At 32.7% G+C, this 26,263-nt stretch overlaps 1 protein-coding gene across 2 annotated transcripts in view; it reads left to right on the top strand.

Moving 5' to 3' along the window:
- Positions 1-26,263, top strand: part of LOC114336185 (glutamate receptor ionotropic, kainate 2) — a 93,070-nt gene that overhangs the window by 33,771 nt on the left and 33,036 nt on the right. The window contains exons 5-14 of one of the 2 annotated variants that reach the window (XM_050646881.1): positions 1,203-1,344; positions 1,873-2,040; positions 4,131-4,274; positions 7,043-7,257; positions 14,086-14,302; positions 15,287-15,371; positions 17,891-18,167; positions 20,785-20,983; positions 22,757-22,991; positions 25,851-25,969. In XM_050646881.1, coding sequence (XP_050502838.1) covers positions 1,203-1,344; positions 1,873-2,040; positions 4,131-4,274; positions 7,043-7,257; positions 14,086-14,302; positions 15,287-15,371; positions 17,891-18,167; positions 20,785-20,983; positions 22,757-22,991; positions 25,851-25,969 — 1,801 coding nt within the window. The remainder of the gene's footprint in view (positions 1-1,202; positions 1,345-1,872; positions 2,041-4,130; positions 4,275-7,042; positions 7,258-14,085; positions 14,303-15,286; positions 15,372-17,890; positions 18,168-20,784; positions 20,984-22,756; positions 22,992-25,850; positions 25,970-26,263) is intronic. The other variant, XR_007697109.1, reaches the window with a different exon arrangement.

Genomic DNA, 26,263 nt, shown 5'->3' with positions numbered 1-26,263 from the left:
GGAGAGTGCAGCAACGAAATTAAAAATGGTTATTCATTTTTGATTTACATGTTTACTCTGATTGGAGTACAAAGGGAACATTCTCGTTGGTACTTTACCGCGCTGAGCAGATGGGACGTGAATTATAAATTGTAAAATTCCCTTATCTTTCTTAGTCTCAGCATCCGTTATGACTTGCAAATTGTAAAAGCCTCGAAGGTGTTACCAGAGAAGGTTGCCATTGTTTTCAGTCTGGTAGGATGTGGAACAGCATTTTTTTGGTGTTGTTTTATGTGCTATTAGATTGAAAACTTAGTCTTTTTAATAAAGAAGTAGTTTATTTAATAGTAGTTAACGCATTTTTCACTGTTGAGTGGAAGTAACCATTCTGAGGACCAATTGAATATTGCGTCAATCTCAGTTTGAAGAACATGTTGGTTAATAATTGGATTCACATATAATTTGGTATCATCAGCGTAAATGGAAACCTTACTGGATACAACGAGTAGAAGATCACTAGTGTAGATACAAAAGAGTAGTGGTCCAAGTACAGATCCTTGTGGAGCTCGTCTCTTGACTGGTTCATCTAGTGAATAGGCTTCCCAACATGAACCCGGAAGTACCTGTCAGATAAAAATTTTTGAATCCAAATGTTTAACTTTCCGCGGATACCATAGAGATCCAATTTAGCTAGTAATCGACGTGGGAACACGATCAAAAGCTTTGGAGAAGCCTAAATAAATTACATCAACAGGATGCCGATTGTTTAAAGATAACGACCAATCATTTATTTTATACAATGATGTAAGTTCGTGATCGTTGAACGACCTTTGGTAAAGCTACGCTGTTGGTGAGGGATGACATTTTCTAACATTTTCTGGAAACTATTCATGGAGATATAGCGAGGATGGAAAGAAATTGTCAAACAGAGATTAGTCTCAGGATACACGAATCAAAAAAGATTTAGATCGTCATTGTTAGAAAGTTTTTTATGAGGTTTTTCTAGAAAAAAATATTTTTACTTGTAAATCACTGGAAATGTTTTTGTTTGCGTTGAATTGTCAAGAAAAGTTTGTTTGTGTTTAGATTCAAATGGATAACATTTAAAAAAAATCTCAGTGGCTCAGTATTAGTTGTAGGCAGTCATTAATATCAGTATTGTCAGTTTAATTGTAGGCAATCTAGCTCAGTATTTGTTATGTTTGTAATTAATTATGTTTTAGGCACATTTTCAAGAAATTTAAAAATTCTACTGAGAACAATGTCATACTTGATTGTAAAACAGAAAATATTTTACCAATATTAGCTCAAGCAAAATCATTAGACATGGTAGACATTCGGTACAACTATTTTCTAACATCATTGGTAATTACTTTGATTATTTATATTATGTTTATATTATTTGCTAATAGGCCTGGATCCCGCGTTCCAAAAAAAGTTTATTAATAGCAAGCTGAAAAAGTTTTAATTGTGGAACAGGTTACAGTTTCGAACGTCAGACTACGAATGCGTCCCATGTGTTTTGTCGGACAGAACTTCCAATTGATTTGTTACCCGTTCATTAAACTCTCATTCCAAAATCAGACTGCTATTTATCACCAATATAATTCCTGTCATTTGACATGCTCTACGTATCGGACTTATTAAAATGCCAAACTAATTTGTCGGACAAACATTTTTTCATATAATATATAGTTTGATATTGGATAGCTACTAGATTTCACAATCATAGACTTGTCAGAATGGCAAGTTCCACAATTAAAATCACGTTCCACAATTAAAACTTCCCCTGTTCCAATGTTCCCATACATCAAACAGACTAGAAACCGTTTACCTATTAACAATCCAGGCCTATAATGTATACATATATTAGATTTTTAATATATTTTCTAGGATGCCCATACGATTGACTTTTCTAGTCTGAATGTGACTGCAAACATTACCACAATTAGAATTTTTGACTCTGACAATGAGAACTTTTTAAGCGCAATACAAAAATGGAATATAGCGGCTGTTGAGTTTAACAGAAAAACAATGACTATTGATCCAGATACTCTAAAGGTAATCCCATACCTCGCTTTACGGCCTAGATACGTTCCACGAAACATGGCCTCAAAGCGAAATGTCGTATAACGAATCAATTATTCTAATACAAATTCATAATTTAATGGGATCGGTTTCAAATTTTATGTTACATGGTTTGTCGTTAAAAATGCATTTTATCTGTTTATTTTATTTAAATCAAAAATACATACAAAAAAAGCACATACACTGGATGGTATATAAAATAATAATAGGTTCCAAAAACTAAAAATAATCTACAAACTTCAAGCTTTCTTGTTGTATCTCCATATAACGGGTAAATGATTTTTATTTGGTCCTGTAATAGGCCTTAGATTTTTGGACAAATTAGAAGTGGTTTTAGCTTAAAATCACCAGTGGCATTTGCACCAAGTAGCAAAATTAATCGTTCTATAGAGACCATTTATAACCAGGCGCAGACTTTTCGGTTTTTAAAAATGTTCGTGCGATCAGGCATTTGCTTCCAACAAAGTCCTGTTTTGTCTAAGTTAAACACTTGTTTAGGTTTATAACACCCTTTTTCTATAATTCCCTTTAAAATGTTATCTAAGATATTCCTTAGATGCGGCCTCATCTCATTTTATTTTCAAATTATGCATAAACAAGTGGAAATAGACAAGAGTGTGCATCTAGATTGCATTTGCTCGAGAATGACAACATGGGGCGGGGCCGTTGTAGCGAAACATTTTAGGCCGTAAATCGAAACCGAGCCGTAATTGAACAGGGCCGTTATAGCGAAATGCCGTATACAGTCAAAACATTATCAAATATTAGTCCCAGCCCTAGTTGAGCTTCGATCTGTCCTTAGTCTGTTTCGCCAGTCGTTCATGTACTTTAATAGATCAGGGCATTGAGGAATTTTTTTAATACAGCACCTATCGACTTACAAATTTAAACATTGGGTTCTAAATCGGTATATTAAGGGCCAGATTTAGTTACTCGGGAGTTTTTGGGGTCGCTGAACATAGATACGTCATCAGAACTGACCCCGGAGCACATGGTACCCAGTGTTACTGTTAAGGCACGTCATCTGAGATTTCGAGGGTTTCTGGCACTAAATTGATTGAAACAGAGTACTCGGGTTTTCTTGAGGTTGCTGAACACAAACATGACATCAGAACCGAACCTCGGAGCACCTGATGCCCAGGGTGACTGCTATGCACCTTCCGTGGTACACAGGTACTCCGTAGGGTCGGATCTGATAGCGTATTCATATTCAACCCCCGAATAATCAGTTTTAATTAATTTATTGCCGAAAACCTTCGAAACTTTAGACGATGGCGTGCTTTAGTAGTGTGTACCCTGGGCATCAGGAGTTTCAGGGCTCCGTTCTGATGGCGTATTCATTTTCATCGGCCCCAATAACCTCGAGTAATGTGTTTACATTAATTTAGTGCCGAAACTCGAGATAAGATGAGTTAGCAGTAACCCTGGGCACCAGGTACTCCGGAAGTCTGAGTTTGATATATTTATGAACTTATGGATGCATTTTATGCACTGTAAATGCAATTATGTATTTCCACCCATTTTTCTATTCTAGACCTTTTCCCGAAGAAAATGCAAAAAGTTGCAATATAGCTAGATAAAATACTAATGAAGTAATTAATAAAATATTTAAGTCAATAACATCTTTGACAATTCCTAACTTTCTAAACCAAGCCGCACACCAAAGAAACATGAAACAAAAAACATGAAACATGAAACGAAAAAAATGTTTCATGAAACTAAAACACTGCTAAACAAGTCTCAAAATCCGCCTACCAATGAAACGAGTGTGATTCATGCTCATGACACATTTTTATTTTCGGCGAGTTCCATAAATAGCCGGACGTATATTTGTTTAGCACTGTTTATTTCCATGAAACGTAATTTACGTTTCATGTTTCTTTGATGTGCGGCCTGCCAAAGTAAACATTTTGTGAAGGAAAGTGTAATTGCCTCTTATTATAACAAGCCTAAAAATATTATCTTCCACTTCCTTAAATTTTTTGTTTATTACTAATTACTAAACCTAAGACCTAACCAGAGCTTTATTTTATGTTTGATTTAAAATATTTAATGTTTTTCAGACTGAAACATTACTCTTTCATGATGCTCTGGTTTATTTATCTACAACATTGAAGGATATGCCTTACATTTCCAACGCAAAAGTAAACTGTTTTGGAATGGATATATATTTGGATGGTCCGGATATTATTAGATCAACAAAAGAGGTAAGTAAATACGTCATCTTACATGATAAGAACTAAGTACTCCTCGTTGAGCTAACAAAAATATAATCAAAGTGCAAACCGTAAAACAACAAACAAAACAATATATGTAGTTACAGCTATGGTAGTTCATGGCAGAGTCTTCATCAAGTCGAAGTAAACTTGATAAATGCCCTAGGAAACTTAGCACTATGCTATAATGAAAACCATTTGAGACCCAAACCCACAAAATCCTAGATATGTGCTTTCCAACTTAGAAATTTATTCTTCTTCAGATGCAAATCCACTAATGGATGTTAGCGATCACATTTTCCATTAACTCTCTGTTTCTTGCAATGTGTATCAAATATTGTATGTACGTAATCCCTGTCCATTGCCTTATGTTTCGGAGCCAGGACATTTTCTTACGTCCTATTCCTCTCTTGCCTTCAATTCGAAACTTAAACAGAAGTAGGTAACATTTTCTTTATATCCATCTTTTATATTTAATACGTGACTTTCAAATAGTCTAGAAATTTTCGGTTGTGTTATTTGATGTCAGCTGCTACTTGCTTCATACATCAAGTAGCCACTAGGACTAGATAGACGGAGCAACTAGCAGCAGTCATCAAATAAGGTATTCTGTTTCATGGTTCTAAGTTCATTGGCCATTTCGCCTTTAGGAATAGTTCCTTAGGTTCTATATTCTGTTCCGTATAGCGATGATCCTATATCAAACGATTTTTAGAAAAAGCTTTGATAATTGCGTTAAGATGTATGGGCCTCTATACTTAAGCCAGTTTTTTCATGATCTTTCTATATTCCGTTTGTTTTCATGTTCGATTGTTAATCTTCTTCTTTGCATGAATCCCCTATTTTTTCAGCGTCGGATTGGTTATTTTAATACTTGTTTATCATCCAGTTCTTTCAGGTTTTTTGTCTGCATTATTTCCTCTCATTTTTTCATTACTACTCGTGCTTATTGAATATTTACTTCTATATTATATTTAAGTATTATATTGTATGTATTTTTATTATCAGTATTAACATGATTTTTTTATGGTTTTCTATGTATATCGGATTTGAGAATTCTTAAATCGTTGTAATCAGATCTCTATTGTATTAGAATTTATTTATAATTCTCGCTAGTCCAGAAAGCCACTGTGCATCCGCTAGGAAAAATATTCTGATTCGGATTTTTTGCACATTCTTACTCAAAAAGGACTCCTTTTAACAAATTTGCATGTTGCCAGGACCAATAGGTGGTCAAAAATTTTTTAAACGTTTTTGTTTTGGTTTTTTCCTAAAATGATTTTTTTGCATGTAAAAAAGTTTTTTTAGGTTTTTTGGATCATTCCAAACAGAATAGGTCTTTAGTGACTTTTCTCTAAAAATTATAGTTTTTGACATATAAGCGATTAAAAATTGAAAAGTGCGAAATCGGCCATGCTTAACCCTCAAAAACTATGTGAAAAACTGAAAATTTGAATGTTGCCAAGATAGGTAGATATTCTTTAAACATCTATTGATGAAATACCGAAGAGTTTTTTGCAATACAATATTCAAAACTTCTTTGTTTTTTAATTGCTAATCAAGCATGCGAGACACTATTTTCCACCGACATTATGGTGCAAATGAAAGGAATAAATTCGTTTTAAGTTATGATATTGTGGCATATATGGTATACTAGTGACGTCATCCTTCTGGAAGTGATGACGTAATCGATGATTTTTTAAATGAGAATAGGGGTCGTGTGCTAGCTCATTTGAAAGCTTCTTCAATTCTCTATTCAGTAATATAAACATTTACATAATTATTTATACAGGGTGTCCAAAAATTTTTTATTAAATTAAATTATTTGACAAAAAAGAAGTAGAAGGACACCCTGTATAAATAATTATGTAAATGTTTACATTACTGAATAGAGAATTGAAGAACCTTTTAAATGAGCTACCACACGACCCCTATTCTCATTTAAAAAAATCATCGATTACGTCATCACGCCCAGACGGATGACGTCACTAGTATACCATATATGCCACAATATCATAACTTAAAAATAAAAATCGACCTGTTTCGGAATTTTTCCTTGAACTCACCGGTTTACGAAATAACGAATTTATTCCTTTCATTTGCACCATACTGTCATGTCGGTGGAAAATAGTGTCGCGCACGCTTGACTAGCAATTAAAAAACAAAGGAGTTTTGAATATTGTATTGCAAAAAACTCTTCGGGATTTCATCAATCGATGTTTAAAGAATACCTACCTACCTTGACAACATTCAAATTTTCAGTTTTTCACATAGTTTTTGAGGGTTAAAAATGGCCGATTTCGCAATTTTTCAATTTTTAATCGCTTATATGTCAAAAACTATCATTTTTAGAGAAGTCACTAAAGACCTTTTCTGTTTGGAATGATCCAAAAAACCTAAAAAAAACTTTTTTCCATGCGAAAAAAATAATTTTAGGAAAAAAACAAAAAAAATCGTTTAAAAAATTTTTGACCACCTTTTGGTCCTGGCAACATGCAAATTTGTTAAAAGGAGTCCTTTTTGAGTAAGATTGTGCAAAAAATCCGAATCAGAATATTTTTCCTAGCGGATTCGCAGTGGCTTTCTGGACTACGCGTATTTTCTTGTGTACATACTGATGTTTTCTTATGTACCTATTAATGTTTGCATATGTATGACTGTTCGTCTTTAAAATGTCGATTAGCCACAAACCAAACGTTGGATAAACTCTCACAACAAATCTCTCAAAGATAACTTTATGTATACTTGTTATATTACAGAAAAATGACTTGGCTACCATAACTGGACCAATAAAGTTTGATGACAGCGGCAATAGAGAATACTTTAATCTGTATGTGTACACCCAATTAGACGACCAACTTATCGCTACATATATTGCTGAAAATGAAACTCTTAAATTGATGAGAACTTCAGAAGAAACAAATCTAGCAGCTATATCAAGCTTGAAAAAAGTTAATGTCATTGTTTCCACAAGGTACGTTTCTTAATAAATAAAAGTAAATATCTAACAATAAAACACTGAAACTGTTGTTTTAAATACTTCCACAAAATTATTACGTTAATGTCACTGCAGCGGTTTCGGCAGAGTGCCTTTCTCAAGTAATGAATTTTACTATGTCTCTACACTTTAAATTCTCTAACTGAATAGGTTGAGGAATGGAGAGCTGTTTGTCTCAGGTTGGTCATTCAGACTTATATCTTTATTTTTTAATTTATTAATTTCCATAGATTCTAAAAAGGATAGCTAAAGGCCTTTATTTTAATACAAAGAATTTGAAACTGTTTATTAAAATAATGGTTTTGATGTACAAGATCAAGAGCTTACGTAGAATCTGTTTTTATATTATTGAAAGCCCTTTTGTGTTCTGCTATGCGTTTGTCAAAGATTCTGCCAGTTTGGCCAATGTAAGTTGTTGGACACCGATGCCACCACATGTCAGTTTATATAGACCACTCTGTAATTGCTTTTTTGGGTCTTATTGTTCTTAATGTATTTTCTTATGTTGTTGGATACTGGATATTTTCTGTGGTGGTGGAAAGACTAGTTTCAGGGCTTTCTTCCCAAAATACTTCCCAAAAATTTAAGTTTAAAATGAAAGATTTTTGGGAAAACCTTGGGAAAACCTGGGATTTTACGAGGAAAATTTTCGTCTAAGGAAATAGGGAAAAAATATTTCTATGCAGAATTAAATTACGGAGAATTTTAATTGGGGTCTTTTTGGTGTAAAGTTCAAATCTTTGGAGTTACAGAACAATAATTGAAACAAACACGATCGGAGCGGTAATTTGTTTATAGCCTGGGAGGTAGTGTCAAATTTGACCGGAGCATTTTAGCATGGCTGCTTTCTTTTTATTTAGTTAGGTATTCCAAAGCTTATTAACAAATGATGTGTCAGCTGGCCCAAAACCGGGGATTTTAGACAAGAAAAGGTAAAATATGAAACTTGATGGAAAAACGCTACAACTTATGTCAAATATTTATCTACGTGACTTTCAATTCTTAATAGCCTTGCTGACTTCTCTCCTAGCTTTCACTCAGGCCATCCGGGTTCAAATCCTGGCGTTGAAATTTGGTTTTTGTTTTTAAAATTGACATTTTATTTTGAAAAATAATTATTTTTATAATAAGGGCGTTATTCAGCGGAATACTGGATTTATTGTGTTTTGACTGATTTGGACACTTTCGATAGCTATTTTCTATTGGATATATTCCGTTTGGAAGGAATTGGCTGTAACCACTGGATATATTTCATGATAAAGCTATTTAGTATTAATTTAACTCGCTCCTCATACAGACAAACATCCATTTTTATATACCTATTATAATAGAGAACAGGGAAATATTTAGATTGCTATTAAAAAATGGGGGTTGGTGATAGAAAAGTGAAAAATTAGGGTTGTATGTATCTTTTGGTTCTACATCATATTACATTAAGAAAAAACAGTTTGTCCAAAAAATAAAAAAAATGTCGGGAGGGGGTGGGGAGGGCAACCCCCTTTTTCACTTAGATTGGTCGTACTAACTCAGGAAGCTTCAGGGGTTCATTTACAACAACTTTGCTTATTAAGGTCAATCATAATATTTATGATCAAATGCATAGTTCTATTTCATAAGTTCTATGCATAATTCTATAAAAGACATACAGATTTTTTTATATTGTCTCATATAAATAATACAAACGTGGTATTATAAAAATAATTATTTTTCAAAATAAAATGCCAATTTTAAAAACAAAAAAAAATTCAACGCCAGGATTTGAACTCGGATTGCCTGAGTGAAAGCTAGGAGAGAAGTCAGCAAGGCAATTAAGAGTTGTAAGTCACGTAGATAAATATTTGACATAAGTTGTAGGGTTTTTCCATCAAGTTTCATATTTTACCTTTTCTTGTCTAAAATCCCCGGTTTTGGGCCAGCTGACACATCATTTGTTAATAAGCTTTGGAATACCTAACTAAATAAAAAGAAAGCACAAGAAAAGATAAAATATGAAACTTGATGGAAAAACGCTACAACTTATGTCAAATATTTATCTACGTGACTTTCAATTCTTAATAGCCTTGCTGACTTCTCTCCTAGCTTTCACTCAGGCCATCCGGGTTCAAATCCTGGCGTTGAAATTTGGTTTTTGTTTTTAAAATTGACATTTTATTTTGAAAAATAATTATTTTTATAATAAAGGCGTTATTCAGCGTAATACTGGATTTATTGTGTTTTGACTGATTTGCACACTTTCGATAGCTATTTTCTATTGGATATATTCCGTTTGGAAGGAAGATAAGGGAAATATTCAGATTGCTATTAAAAAATGGGGTTTGGCGATAGAAAAGTGAAAAATTAGGGTTGTATATATCTTTTGGTTCTACATCATATTACATTAAGAAAAAACAGTTTGTCCAAAAAATAAAAAAAATGTCGGGAGGGGGTGGGGAGGGCAACCCCCTTTTTCACTTATATTGTCGTACTAACTCAGGAAGCTTCAGGGGTTCATTTACAGCAACTTTGCTTATTAAGGTCAATCATAATATTTATGATCAAATGCATAGTTCTATTTCAGAAGTTCTATGCATAATTCTATAAAAGACATACAGATTTTTTTATATTGTCTCGTATAAATAATACAAACGTGGTATTATAAAAATAATTATTTTTCAAAATAAAATGCCAATTTTGAAAACAAAAAAAAATTTCAACGTCAGGATTTGAACCCGGATTGCCTGAGTGAAAGCTAGGAGAGAAGTCAGCAAGGCTATTAAGAGTTGTAAGTCACGTAGATAAATATTTGACATAAGTTGTAGCGTTTTTCCCTCAAGTTTCATATTTTACCTTTTCTTGTCTAAAATCCCCGGTTTTGGGCCAGCTGACACATCATTTGTTAATAAGCTTTGGAGTACCTAACTAAATAAAAAGAAAGCAGCCATGCTAAAATGCTCCGGTCAAATTTGACACTACCTCCCTTGCTTGTCAAAATACAATATACTATTAAAATAAACAAAAATGTTGTTGCTAAGTAAAAAAATTTTATTGCAACAACATTTTTGTTTATTTCAATAGTATTTTTTATTTTGACAACGAAATCCGATTTGGGCTTCGAAACGTTAATAAAATAATTTTTTGGTAAAATTGTGGCTTATTTCCAATTGGAAATAGTTGATTATAAAAATGCCACAAGGAAAAAGCTTCAGAACAACATTAAATTTCTTGACTTGTTACAAAATGCACAATATTTTCCTGACTTGTTACCATTGACACAGACTTACTCAGGTGCTATTTCTTTTTTGTCAGCAACTCCAAGGCACAAAAATACTAAATTTATTATAAAATGATTTTGGAAACAACTCAACTAGGCAGTGATTATGGTGATAAATTCAAATACTGCCCTAAAGGTGACAAGTCCACTTATTTCCTTTTGCACAAATGAAATTTTTCATATTTAACTTGTTACATTCTGCACGTAAAAAATGTAGCCTTTCAGTTGTAGTAGACTTGTTTCTTCTTGCACAGAGTTAGACATTGGTGAACCAATGAATATCACATGATAAAAATATCCGAAAAATGACTTGTTACCTTTTGCACTGAAGCTGTCAATATTACTGATGTCTATACGCAATCTTAAGATTCGATTCGAGCAATAAAATAGCTGGTAAATAACTTTTTCTACGACCGTTTAATAACATGCTCATAATTCGCTATTTTTTCATAGACTATTTCACTAGACTGTTGTTAACTGATAAAACGGCATAACAACGCATCGTTTTCTACTGACAAAACTCCTTAGTGACGTGATTTCTCAGCGTCAAAATTATGACAGATCCGTCATAAAAGTGTCTGGTAATAACAAATAAATAAATATTATATTTCGTTGATATGGTGCATTAATTGTCTCGTGAAATAGTCTTGTCGAATATCATTCGAGAGAAAATTATTTACCGACAAAATTTTCTCCTGGTTTCATTCAAGTTTTTTGCCTTTTGGTAATTTTCGCTTATGAAATTTTGACAAAATCACTCGACTGACGTCTCGTGATTTAAGTCAAAATTTAATTGGCGAAAATTGCCAGGCAACAAACTTTCATACCAGTCGAAAATATTGCCGTCAACATTTTCTCTCTTGTGATATTATATACGATAATATCACCCATTACTGTACCCGTGAGTAATAGTTCATTACTCACGGGATGAAGTTACTCACGGGTCATTACTCACGGGCTGAAGTTACATTCAAGTGGCGCATGCCACTTTTAGGATTAATCGTATATAAACTGCAAATAAAACTACTTAAACTTGTTTATTTAATACAATAATTATTATTGTAATTTATATTAATAATTAACTTCAATAAATTTTTAAAGGAATTTTAACTGTAACAATGTCAGTATATTTTTTACGTTTATAGCTTGTTTACTAAAAATTTTGACGTTTATCATTTATGTTAGTGACAGTGACATTAGCGCATTTTGTTTGTATAGGGCTTTTCATTCACAGTAATTTGTTTCGAGCTTCTGGCATATGTCGTATAATCCGTGTATACTAATATTATATACAGATTATACAACATATGACAGGAGCTCGAAACAAATGACAATCGATGAAAAGCCCTATTGATTGGAATTTATAACTAGGTATAGCATTTTTACTACAAAAGCAAGATTACGTAGGTCCAAATTTTTGACGTATGAGCACTGTCAAAACATTAGAATGTGACTTTTCATCATGGCCACGTTTATGTCATTACTTATCAGATATATTTTTCTTTGTTTTTGTTTACTATAAAAATAATATCTATAATTATTTATTCTAATTAATGATGTCAATTGGTTTTCATTACTTGCCGAAATATATTAATTAGCAACAATATTATCATAGTGTAGGTATAATCATTAAAATAGATTATTTCCCAGCTCACAGCATAATTGACCGCAACCAGCAACACTGAACTGTCATTTGCGTTTGAATGTATGAGTAGTGTACGAATGTTTAAAATATTTAACTAAATTTATTATTTTTTGGAATATTGAACTTAAATAATTGTTTTAGAAAATTTATATTATTGATAATAATAAATGTTTTTGCGTTATTTAATTAATATAATTCTAATTCCGTGTTGGTGTCGTATTTTAGCTGTGCTACACAAATTTCAATTCTAGAGTTGATGTTATGGAATATCATTATTTTCGTTAACATTAACAAATATTTTGGCATATGATTAATACATTTCGGCAATTGATGAAATCCGATTGACATCATTAATTAGAATAAAGAATTATATACTCCATCTAATTTACTTACCGTTGCACGTCATCCGCGTCATAGCCCGAGACATCACATGATACCAACGCGAAATATTTAGGCGGTAGGTGTGTTCTTTTTTAGAATCACTTTGCCGAGTACACTTGGATTACAGCCACCAGACATATTTTATTATATACGCGTAGAAATAATATTTAAAGATTTCTATTAATGTTAACTTAAAGAAATACACAATAATATGTTTCATTTAATTTGTATAAATGGATTATAAAGCGTTTTTATGAAGCACATTTATTCGGAATACACTGTAACTTTAATCGAACGAAGGTGATATTTTGGCATAAATTGGTAACATTTATTCGACAGTTGCGGTGATGACACTTCATATTTGTTTATATTCTTTACTATAAGTATTTGTTTCATTATATTTACTGTTTTATTATGTACTTTAACGTAAGATTATAACTTAATTCTTGTTTTCTATTTCTAAAGTTTTTATTTATTTACATTGAATATTAATTTGTTTTGCTGTATAATCCACTTCCGCAAAAATTGTGTGATGTATTTGATTTAAAATAAATTCAAGAATTTTTTGTAATTAGGCAACAATGTCAACTTAGATCTCTAACGTAGATAATAACGTGCAACGGTAAGTAAATTAGACGGGCTGTAGATATTATTTTTATAGTAAACAAAAACAAAGAAAAATATCTGACAAGTAATGACATTAACGTGGCCATGATGAAAAGTCAGATTCTAATGTTTTGACAGTGCTTTTACGTCAGAAATTTTGACCTACGTAATCTTGCTTTTGTAGTAAAAATACTATAATATTGTGTTTATTTTTCAAGTTAAATTGTGTTAAATATGTTATAACATATTATATTATAGAATAGTTAAATGTAAATACATTATAACTATATGAAATACGTCCATCGACATTTCCTATTTATTAGATTCACTGACAGTAGGTACAAATTTATGCTTATAATTTTTCGGAAACGAATAGAACTTGGATTGACTATTTCTTGTTGTATTTTTACAATAGGGCTTTTCATCGATTGTCATTTGTTTCGAGCTTCTGTCATATGTTGTATAATCTGTGTATAATATTAATATACACGGATTATACGACATATGACAGAAGCTCGAAACAAATGACTGTGAATGAAAAGCCCTATAAATAAGAATTTGGTAATAGTAGGCAACCAATTATTCAGCCACGTACTAGGGGTACACAGCATTTAGGTATTTTTGTAAATTATTATACCTCGGGTAGTTGATAATTATATTTTTTACTAATTAAAATAAAAAAAGGTCGTAGAAAAAGTATAGTATTCTACTCTCATGTAATGGCTATTACTCACTTTGATGAGTTAAGACACGAACCGTAGGCTCGTGTCGCAAACTTCATCATCGTGGGTAATAGCCATCATTACATGCTCGTTGAATAATATACTATTTCCCAATAGTGGCTTTTTTCGATGATATGCCCAGACTATTATATAAATCTATATGAACAGATTGATCTATGTTTCATTTCTTTCTTTTTTAGAGTTGGTGAACCATATTTGATGCTAGCTGAATCTCCCGATGGAAAAGTATTGGAAGGAAATGATAGGTACGAAGGCTATACCAAAGATTTAATGAACGAAATTGCTGCTATTTTGGAATTTAAATACGAAATTATGATCACAGAAAATAACGTTTATGGAAAATATCTAGCCGACGAAAAAAGATGGAATGGTTTAATTGGCGATTTACTAGAAGGGGTAAGTATTTTTTTGACACAAATTTTTAAAACTAAATAAACAATATGTATGGCCAGTATTTTATTTTGTAAGATTAACAGACACTGCTTCTAAACTAGAGTCATCTCATTTATCAACTTTCTTGTCACGATTGTGATAAGCAGTATATAAGGCAAACATCGCAGTTAAAACAAAGAATAACGCAGCAAAAAAATAATTGCTAAACACAAAAAAACTGTTGTGCATTAGCACTCCCTTCTTACACATACACAACAGGCTATACATGTAATTTATCTGATACCAAGATCTTAGATACAGAAAACAATGTACCACATAAAAAAAATGAAAAGACAATTAATCATAAGACAGATACCAGCAGCTAAGCGACATTTATTGCAATATTTTAAAATTCTGAAAAAAAACAAAATAACACTGGTTCGATCAATAATGAACTCGTTGTTCCTGAACACATGTGAGAAAAAATACCGAAATCAGTTGCCGTCTGAGACGCTCGTGAAAACGACATGTGTAGTTCTTATTAGAACTTTGTATTTGGCAACACTGGATAACAATGTAGTATTATTTTCCGGTTGTCAATTTAACTTGTCGTTGTCATGTCAATGAAATCTAAAAAGGAAGTTGTAGCACATGTTTAAATGTAGAATAAAGAAGTTAAATAATTAACTGCGAAGTATTAATTACAAAATTACTTGAGGAATAATGTTTAACAGTTCTAATCATAAATTGTTTCTTAAAATAACATTCAGCATTTCGCAAGTCATGTTATTTTAATAAATGTTATGTTTGTATCTAATTGTCAGTTAATTTTGTAGTTTGTAGTTTGTTCCTGATAAAGTTGAAAAAATAAATATTCAACGAAATATCGAATTCAACAGAAACCAGTGTACATAACACATAAATAACGCTTCTTTAATATTTACTATTGTAAACAATGTTTTGTATTAAATAAATATATTTAATTCTTCTTTACTTTTATTTATTTAGAATGCACATTTGGCTCTCTGCGATTTGACTATCAATCAACAAAGGCGATCAATAGTGGATTTTAGCATGCCATTTATGACTTTAGGTGAGTATTTTAGTATTTTATAATACGTAATAGGTATACCGTTTGTTTACTGTTAAATTAGATTAAAGTACAAAATTAGAGTACACCCAATACATAGCAACATGGCAATACTGCTTCCCCGTTTCTCACATCCGAGGTCGCGCCAAATTCAGTCATTTGTTCATTCTACAGTGGCAATGCAACTCATTCTCATAAGTAATGTTGCCGCTTTTAGCGCTTCCTTCAGTCGCCCATTTTTAATCGAAAATTATACATATGGTATATTTATTTCACATATAATATTAAATATTATTCAAAAATGAATAACCCTTTTCAATTTCAATTTTTTTTTAATATTAATTATCTGTAGAATTGTAAATATTTTATCTTAATTTTGAAGGCTCCTGTATATATTTTTACATTAATTTAGTACAAACACGAAACGAGCGGGCGTCGGCGACGCTCTTAGGGACAGATATGGGGATGTATCTAATCGACGATCGACGGGTAGTTTAGTGAGAAGATTGTGTTTATTTTCAATCGTTTGGAATCGGACTTTAAGATAAACAGTAGCTGCCTTGACTAATTTTATAGTTTTCGTTTATTGGAAAAAGCCGGTACATACTTTGATTCAATTTTAATAGGTTAGTTCTCACGAAAGCGAATTAAACCATGAGAAGAGGAGATTAGATATAAGAGAATTTGTTTTAGCGTAGGGGTTGTATAGTGAGTCGATTTTGAGATTCTGAGGAAAGACGTCGTATTTGGCAATAATCGAAAGGGCGCGCAGTTTAAGACGTACTTACCTATATATTGACAAGCCGGTCATATATTAAGTAGATAAACGCGATTATTTCAAAGACATTTTCTTTTGTGAGAACTCGTAAAATTTTAGTCGCAATTACACAAACACTTTTACATTTTGTCAATTTAATAGTATCTATAATTTAGTTATCTATTTTATTAATTAAAACTGTTAAACATCACACGGACTTTTATTACGATTGTATTTAACAAGTCCTACATATCTATATTTTTTAAGTATTTACTTTTAAGTTTCAAGTTTAAGTTTAAAAAAGTGGTATAAAATGTAATGGAAAACAGGAAATGCATGAACAAAGCAAGAAAGTAAGTATGTAGTTACTGTAAAGACGAAAACATCAAGATCTTAGTTAGAAATGAGATAATACAAGTGATGACTAAATTAAATGGAAAAATTTACGAAGTGTTAAACCACTTGAAAAATCACTAACAGCCAAGATACCCCAGAGGTTCTTGTGGAAAAATTAAAATTTACATTAACAAACAATAGAAAGCAATAAAGCAGTTGAATCCAATGGGATAATCAAATGGATTACTGAAATGAAGTGGTACATAAACCAAATATACACCAGGCCGCTGGAATATTGACAGCATACTCATTCATAAGATAAGGGACAAAGAGGATAGTATAGCAAAAACTACAGACTTGTTAAACCTACTACCAATAATATACAAAATATTTAAAAATATTATTCAATAGATCGATAAATACTTTAGATGTTGGCATGAACAAGCAAGACATTACCAAACCATACACAAAGACTTTTGTCAATACCTATATAAAGAAAAGCAAAAACTTAAAGTAAAAATATATAATACTCCAGAAGACCCATCTCCCATAGGCGTTATATTGGAAATAATGGATGTTCGAAGGCAGTACAAATCCAGAAAAATGCAATGAAATACATAGGGTAATCCGAAAAAGAATTAAACTAGCACCGTCAGTTTTCTACAAGAGAAATTGAAAATCTGGAGTAACAACGAGGCATCCTTCATTTGCATAAAAAACTGAAAGAATTAGCGGGTAAAAGCAGACCAACCAGACCATTTAGAGACCAAACATCTTTCTAGGCTCTAATGGTAAAATTTTAAGTGACATTAAGGGGTGCTGTACCGAATGGGAAAACTATGTATATTTAAAGACAATCACCATTATGTATAATAGATAAATAATCTACCAAAACGTAACATCTAACAGAGATACGGGACCACCGAAGTGTTTAGTCTCAGAAGTGCAAAGACCATCGACCAAGCGAAAAGAAGAAATGCTCCTGGTCCTGACGACACACCTACATAATTATAATAACTGTTAGATATTAAGAGTGTAATTATCACCTCCTTCTTTAAGAAGATAAGCAGCACATCAAATTACCATATCTGCATCATCAACAATTAGCCCAGATTTGTCCATTGTTGAACATAGTCCTCCTCCAGATATTTCTATATTCTTCTGTTCTCTGGCTGTGCTATCCAATCGGATAGCACAATTGGAGAGTAATTTATTATTTTTACTGTAAATAAATCACAATTTTTCTTTAAAATAATTTTATTCTGACGTTTTGACTTTGGAAATCGTTCACAAAATACAAATTAATATGCCATAAGAAATAGTTTCAAAACAATCACCTAGACTAGGGTGTATTTAATATTGGAAATTGTGTTTTTTGGGACATTTGATTTGATTTGAGATATTTTTTATAATATTTTTTGCGTTTTAGGAATCAGTATTCTACACAAGTCACCCCAGAAGAGTGATTCCAAACCATTTGCATTTTTGGATCCGTTTGATACGTCAGTATGGATTTATTCAGCAACAACGTACCTGGTAGTATCTATAATACTTTTCTTTATAGCAAGGATGACTCCAGGGGATTGGGAAAATCCGCATCCTTGTGATCAAGAACCAACTATGGCCGAAAATATATGGAGCTTACGAAATTGTCATTGGGCAACACTGGGTACTATTATGAACCAAGGATGTGATATATTACCCAAGTAAGGAATATATATAAAATTTTACTTTCAGAGAACAATATTTTGATGCAAACTTCTCTCCATAGTCTAAGTTCCGAATCTAGGTCAACCTTCACCCACAGCCTAGCCATATGTTCATGGTTATCCTTAAGGCTGGGGGCGTAGGATTCGAAATCATTATTATTTTTGTGAAAGAAACGTTCCACAGCTGTTCCCATTCTCTATTTTAAATTACTCCGAGATTCAAAAACATATTTCGGTGTGCATCACTTTTGATTACAATTTGACAGACAAAAAAGAAATTGAAAATGACAGTTAACAAAACATTAAACTCGTTTTTTTCAAGACTGCTTTTTTCAAAGGTGGCGGGCATTGTAACTCGAAAACTACTTGACCGATGAGTTGTGAGGTAACGCTGTCGAGATATTTTTTGTTTTATGTTTATTTTTTTGCTTAAAAATAATAAATATGTTGATTATCATCCTTTTTTGCAAAACATTTCGATTTTTTGCAAAAAAAAAAGTTACCTCGAGAAACTCATAAGCTAATAAAATATTTTTGAATCTTTTTTTAACATGAAGTTTTTTATTTGACATGATCCAATGACAAGTTCTGATGTCCACCGCAAAATCCACTTTTTTGGGGTGTCTGTAAAAATTTGTGACTGTTGGCTTATTTTTCAATATTTTTCTTTGACATTTATTTTGACTGTTCTTTGAATTGTAGATAAATATGTTTACTTAATTTAAAAATAAAATAATTCTACCATACTTTCAAAAAAAATTCACAAAAATGTGCTTGAAATGTTGATTTCAAAAACATATTTTGATAGGCAATCTATATAAGACGTATTTGTCTATGAATGAAATTTATTTAAAAAATTGTTTTATCCGGCACACAGATGGGTGAAGGTAGACCTAGACTCAGATCACGTACTACTAGAGATTGCAATTGCTGGATCCAGCATCCAGCAATCCAGCTGGATCCAGCGCTTTTTTTACATACTGGATTCAGCAGCACAGATCCGTAAAGTGTCAAATTCGAAATAAGTTACTTAATGTCTTCATTAGCCTCCTTATTCAAAGCCGTGAGTCGGCAACCTGCCATTCTATCGCGCTGGCAGTAGCTCAATATGCTGGAAAGTTTATATAGCTTAAAAGTTTGCATCGATAAAGCGTTGATATACATTGATTCTGCGATAAAATTCTCTTCTGACGAGTAGTCAATAATCAATGAGTTAATCGCCACTTTTAACGGGATGTAGAAGCTCTTTGCAGAATAGAGTCCACGTTGATAACGGCCGACACAACCATGAAATTTGTCTTAGACAAACTAAATAGCCATGACTCTAGGCTTAATGCCGATCTATCGGAAGCACTACGCAATAGAGTCACAGAACGGCGCCTCTCATTAGTGTATTTACAAAATCAAAAAAAGTATGACGAAGGACTAAACAAATTTAGCATACAGACAAAAAAACATTAAAATCGTGTTTTTATTTTGATTCCACATTTTGCTGGATCCGCGCTGGATCCAGCTGGATTCAGGCCAATCTTGCAAAAATCCAGCTGGATTGAAAATGCTGCTGGATTGCAATCCCTACGTACTACCATCATTTGTAAAAGTCAAGAGCGGGTTTGCTGCATTGTGATGTGTTTTAGTGAATAACTTCCTTCGTAATTTACTTAACGGTGGTTTTATACGTTATATTATGTTTGTTCTTGTTACATATATCTTCTTCATTGAGGTTTCTTTTTCCGTTGCACCTTTTAATTGTACCGCTATTATTTCAGACGTGCTCTTTGAGTCCTTCTGTTTTGATTACATTTCCAAGTTCTCAGCGGTATTCTTGTCTCACCCGTCCTACCAAACTACTTTTTGTTTTTCTATTTCGTTATTACTTGTCTTCTTTACATTCATCAGTTCTCTAATTCGTCCATTTCACACCTTGTCCATTAGTGTTAATATGCAGCTTCTGCTTCAAAACATCGTGACATCATGTCCATTACATTTATTCTGTTTTTCATTCTTATATTTGTCATAATATTGTTACGCGATTGACTCTACTATTTTATTTATTTATATCTTTAGGCACTAAGTTTAATTTAAATAAAGGAAGACTTACTTATATTATTTTATTTACATCACTTATTTATTTTAATAATTACAAATAACACCAACTAACACATCTAATTTATTTACAACTCAAATTTATGATTTAATTAACTAAACATAATAACTTCGATAACTAATATATACATTTCATTAAATCCGAATCGAATACAATTATATCACGCGTCGCGGCTCGTTCATTGACTGACTGCTGCTTAAAAATCATCCGCTTATATAGATACGGCTCTGCTTCGAGAACATTTGGAAGGCCTGAGGCAGGTCTCCGCCTATCATCGGGAAACTTCTGGATTAGCGGAGACATTACTCGTCGATGACGTGTCGCTGTTGTTTGTTGACTGCTAGGGGCAGGACCGGCCTCAGTTAGAAATTCGTCACAATATCTTTGTAATAGTGTAATAATTGTCATGTTTATTGTGTTTCCTTTTTTTTATTTACTATATTTTTTAATCATTAAGATCTTAAATCTAAATTATGTATTTCAACTTCATTTTTCTAAATATTTCAGAGGAATATCGACAAGATTAGCGCTAGCCATGTGGTGGTTCTTTGCTCTTATTATTACCAATTCGTACATTGCCAACTTAACTGCCTTTTTAACCAAAGCCAATTTGGATTCTCCCATAAAAAGTGTTGATGACCTTGGAAAGCAAAGTAAGATCAAATATGGATTTTTAGAAGGTGGAGCCACAGAACAGTTTTTCAGAGTAAGTTATTTCTGTTTGTCTAATTTTTTTAAGAACATTAGTATCATCCCTTTATTCGGATACAACACGTATCTAAGCATTATATACTCAGTTACATTAAAAGTGTTACACCCAGAAGGAATCATTTCTGGAACTTAATTTTTTGGCAACAGATTACATTTTCATTAAAAATGAAACGATAACATTGGCAAGACTTTTTATTGACATGTAATCAAAAAATAATAATACATAATGTGTTTGGCGACCCCCTAGCTGAATACACTCCTGTACACGTCTAGGCATTGACAAAATGAGATGATCGATATCTGGTTGTGGCACCTCGTTCCAAGCAACTTGAATTTCATGGATTAACTGTGCCAGAGTCTGTGGAGGATGGTGCAAAGTGGACAGTCTCCTCCCGATCATATCCCACACATGTTCGATAGGATTTAAACCCAGCGAACGGGGTAACCACGGCAAAAAAATTAACGCCAGCTTCTTGGAAAAAGTCCATAGTTTGCCGAGCAATATGGGGACGTGCGTTGTCTTCCTGAAAAAGGGCGTTTCGACGGCCGTCTAGATAAGGCAGTAAACTGGTTTGTAAGATGTCATCAACATAACGCGCATCTGTCATACTGCCTCGAATAAACAAAAGTGGTGATCGGCTACCATAGGCATTAACCCCCCAAACCATTACTCCAACTGTCCTGTGTAGATGCCTCTCAACAGAAAACCCGATATATCGTCGACTTATCGTCTGGCGATAAGGCGTCGTATGGCGGCGTCTTATCATCTTACGACCATCATGCATACCTAAACAAAATCGCGATTCATCGTTGAATGCTGCATTATGCCATTGTGCCACCTAATGCTGCCGTTCTCTGTACCAATTCAAGCGTTGAGGACAGTGGTCCGTAGTCAAAGGAAGCACTCGTGGTGGGCGGAATGCAACCAGTCCAAAGGCTCAAATGCTACGGTATAGGGTACGTCTAGTAACAGGTCTACCTTCTACTCCAAACCATTGTGGTCAGCTATTTGACTCGTATTAGCAAAACGGTCTCTCAGACCTAGGAGTCTAAAGCGCCTATCTTGACGCTCTGTGGTACGCCTCGGTTGACCAGTTGGTCTTCTTCGTGTTCCTCTACCTTCGTTTGTCCACACACGACATACTCACATAACTGTCATTACCGTACAATTAATACGACGGCCAATTTCGCGATACGACAAACCCATATCTTTAAGGCAATAATTCTACCCTTGTCAAAATCGCTAAAATGGTGGTAATTTTTCAGGAATTTTTGAAATCTATCAGGTGTTGTAAAGGAAGATGCCAGGAATAACTTCTACAAAAATGTAACCAATAATAACCAAAAATGTAAACCAATAAACCAAATTTATAATTCACTTCAATGAAGTGCATTATAAATTTTCTGAACACATTCGTTAGTTTTGACAAGTTTTGTTGTAATCCATTTGGATTTTTAAGATTATTTAAGGTTTGTTCCAACTCGATACAAAACCGTTCTTGAACGGTTACGAGTATGCGCAGTAACGAAAAATGTCTTAATGCGCATAATTATTCATTATTGCGCATGCGCGTAGCGATTCAGAAAACGGTTTTGTATCGAGTTGGAACAAACCTTTAATAAATTATACCTACCTACTACTAAGGAGTTTTTTACTTCGATGTTATTAGAGTTTTTTAACCACGTGGTATACAGCCAAGTCCCAGGAACTTTCCCGTTTTCATTTATAAATTTTCTAATTTTGAATTAAAAAAATATATATTTTTAGGAATCTAACAATTCACTATACCAAAGAATGTACTTAAATATGAAATCGGCAAGACCAAGTGTTCTAGAAACCGATAATTTAGATGGCGTACAAAGAGTACAAAATACAAAAAATGAATTATATGCTTTTTTAATGGAATCCACAACAATAGAATACCATACTGCAACAAAATGTAACTTGAAACAAGTTGGAGATTGGTTAGATTCAAAAAGTTATGGAATTGCTATGCCCATGAGTAAGTTTTTTATATGCCATAACCAAATTAAATTTATTAAATTCTGTTACAACTATACTAAGCTCTCTCTCCTATGGCGCTACAGCCCAAGTCGGACCCTGGCCTCCCCCAGCATCCGCCTCCAAGTATCTCTGTCTCTGGCTGCTCTCCTCCAGTTGTCCACCCTCAATATCTCTTTAGCATCGGTTCTCACTTCGTCTATCCACCTCTTCCTTGGTCTTCCTACTGACCGACGTCCCACCATAGTTCCGCTAAGCGTTCTACTAGGTGTTCTGTCGTTATCCATTCTTATAAGGTGACCTGCCCAGAGCAATCTTTGTATTTCTGCATAATTTGCTATAGAGGGCTCTCTGTAATATTGGTATAACTGTATACTAAGCTATTTACAAAATATTTTATTTTTATTCCGTACTTGGTACACTCCGACCGTTATAGGAATAGACGTAAGCTGCGCACAAACTGAAGATGTACATAAAGTTAGCGAATCACTTCTCGCAAATAATATGGCAAGCACAGTAGTAATTTGCCGCTTTTTGCCGCTAATTAATTGTGGAAAAATTAATTTTGCCGCTTTTTTATTTTTTTAATATTCGATGTTTCGCTAACTTTATATGAAGTTAGCGAATCACAACAGCAAAAAAATGTTTCAAATTCAAATCGAGTTGGTGCTGAATTTTCCGCTTTTTTGCCGCTAATTAGTTGTGGAAAAATTAATTTTGCCGCTTTTTTAATTTTTTTAATATTCGATGTTTCGCTAACTTCATAATATGAAGTTAGCGTTAATTATATTTATATTATAAAGTTAGCGAATCACAAATGCAAAAAATGTTTCAAATTCAAATCGAGTTGGTGCTGAATTTGCCGCTTTTTGTCGCTAATTAATTGTGGAAAAATTAATTTGGCCGCTTTTTTAATTTTTTTAATATATCCGATGTTTCGCTAACTTCATATGAACTTAACGAATCACAACAGTGAATAATGTCTGAAATTTAAATTGAGTTGGTGCTGAATTTGCCGCTTTTTGCCGTTAATTAGTTGTGGAAAAATTAATTTTGTCGCTTTATTATTTTTTTTAAACTCAGGTATTTAGCTCACTTCATACTTCATACAGGGTGGGGAATTAGTGTGAAGAAGTCCAATTACTCGTTTATAGTAAGAGATGCGAAAAAAAGTTATTTACATAAAAGTTGCTGCACAGATAGGACCATAATTTAAAAATATTTTCAAATATTCAGGCCTACCCATATTGAGAGGGTGACACAAACTTATGTTTTTTTAAATAAAACACCCTGTATATTTTTACATTTTTGGATTCTCCTCTATGCCTTCTTTGCTAAACTAGAGGGTTATGTAATAATATACGAAGTAGTTTAAAAGATAATTACGTTTTTTTGTTAATTTCGTAGCAATATTCACACCCTGTAGAATTGTAGTAATTTGACATAAAAATTTATATTTATGTTCAAACGAATAGTCTACTATTGTTAAAAATTATTAGCACACAATTAAATGTTTAATTTTAGTATACAGGGTTGGTCGAAACTCTGAATGAGTATTTTCTGAGTTTTCTTAAATGGAACCCTGTATTTTAGTAATGTGATGAAATAATATTTTATGGTACTTTTTTATTTCTTAAGCATTACCTATACCTAACTGCTTTAATTTGTAAGTTATTCGGGATTCTTTAAGCCAAAAAAATATATGAAAAATATGTGAAATTTTATTAGGTATCCGTGAAAATATTTAATCAAAATAATTTTTCGAAAAAAAAAACATAATAATCTAGAATAATCATTAATTTATTAATATTGGAAGAGATATCAAAATACCTACGTACAATTGTTGGCGCGTAAAATATAAATAAAAACACTATAACTATAACTAGGTACCTAGTTGGTTATGACACTAAATTTGCATAAACATTTGACATTATACCTACTATTTTTTTGTTCCAGTTGATTTGTTACTATTACTAATATGAACTTTTCTAATACTGCTTGAAACCCTTATAAACAAATGAATGTACAATTTTTTTAAGAAAATTATAAATTCAAACGAGTATAACTTTAAAACAAATGAAGATAAAGTAATTTAACAAACTTTGATTGGAAGCGTATTAATTAAGTTTTAAAATGAGACCTTCTAAGCCTCATTTACAGGCTTAAAAGCCGAGTTACGATCGATAAAGCTTCGAAAAATACTTATTTTTCAATTTGCAACTTGCATTGTGCACTAATTTTACAATATCTTGAGTTCTAATTTTATTTGAAACATTTTTTTATCCCTTTTAGTTTATGAGCCAGAGCCTTATAAACAATTAAATTCTTTAGAACAATTTTTTGACCGCTTGGATCCAAATCCACCCTCGAAATTCGTAATCAGCAGCCAAAACTCCATAAGAAACAGTTGAGTTTGTCCATCAGAATTTAAAAGGGCACGGTGACCCCCCTGGTGCCTAGACTATGGTGTATTCCACGAATATACGACTGTTTTGGATTATCGCGACAACGAATATTTTAGTGTGCAACATAAGAAGTACGAAAGTATTTTGCTCTAATAATACTCCAATAAACAACAATATAATTTGCAATTTACTTTCGTTCTTCATATTTTGCACAGTAAAATATTCGTTGTCGCGATAATCCAAGAAGTTCGTATATTCGTGGAATGGGGTATAAGCAGTCTCCTCGAGTATCGTTATCTTGACATATACGGTAATGTATATACGTATAATGTATACCTTCTAATATTCTGAACAATTAGGAGGAACAATAATGTATAGGAGGATGCGTTTGTCCTATTTATTCTGTATATAATTTGAATGGTCGTTCAGATTATTTAATAAATGGTTTTATTTAGATGCTAACTATAGAAGTGCCATTGACAAAGCGATTCTACAGCTGCAAGAAACTGGAGCATTAAATGCTCTCAAACAAAAATGGTGGAAAGAAAAAAGAACGGATACATTATGCGAAGTGGTAAGTGTCGTTCAACTTGTATTTTATTGATCATTTATTGTGGAAAGGACACTGCGGACATTTTATGGAAAATTTAACCGCAACTCATAGGTATCTGAACATTAAAGCTAACATCGGTGTCAGAGCCCGACATAAAAAAATGTTTACTCACAATCGGTTAGTAATTTATGGATTTCTAACCTTTGAAGTAATCAGAAAGCGACTTATTACTTACTTTACTTTCTCAGCTAGCCGGGAAAGTACTTTCCCGGCTAGCATCTGTCACTTTTCTACCTGCAAATGTCAATGTCATTG

The sequence above is a fragment of the Diabrotica virgifera genome, chromosome 3, assembly GCF_917563875.1.
Source record: "Diabrotica virgifera virgifera chromosome 3, PGI_DIABVI_V3a".
NCBI classification, from domain to species: Eukaryota; Metazoa; Arthropoda; class Insecta; order Coleoptera; family Chrysomelidae; genus Diabrotica; species Diabrotica virgifera.
The sequence above is the reverse complement of the archived record's forward strand: the minus strand, read 5'-3'. Positions and strand labels throughout refer to the sequence as shown.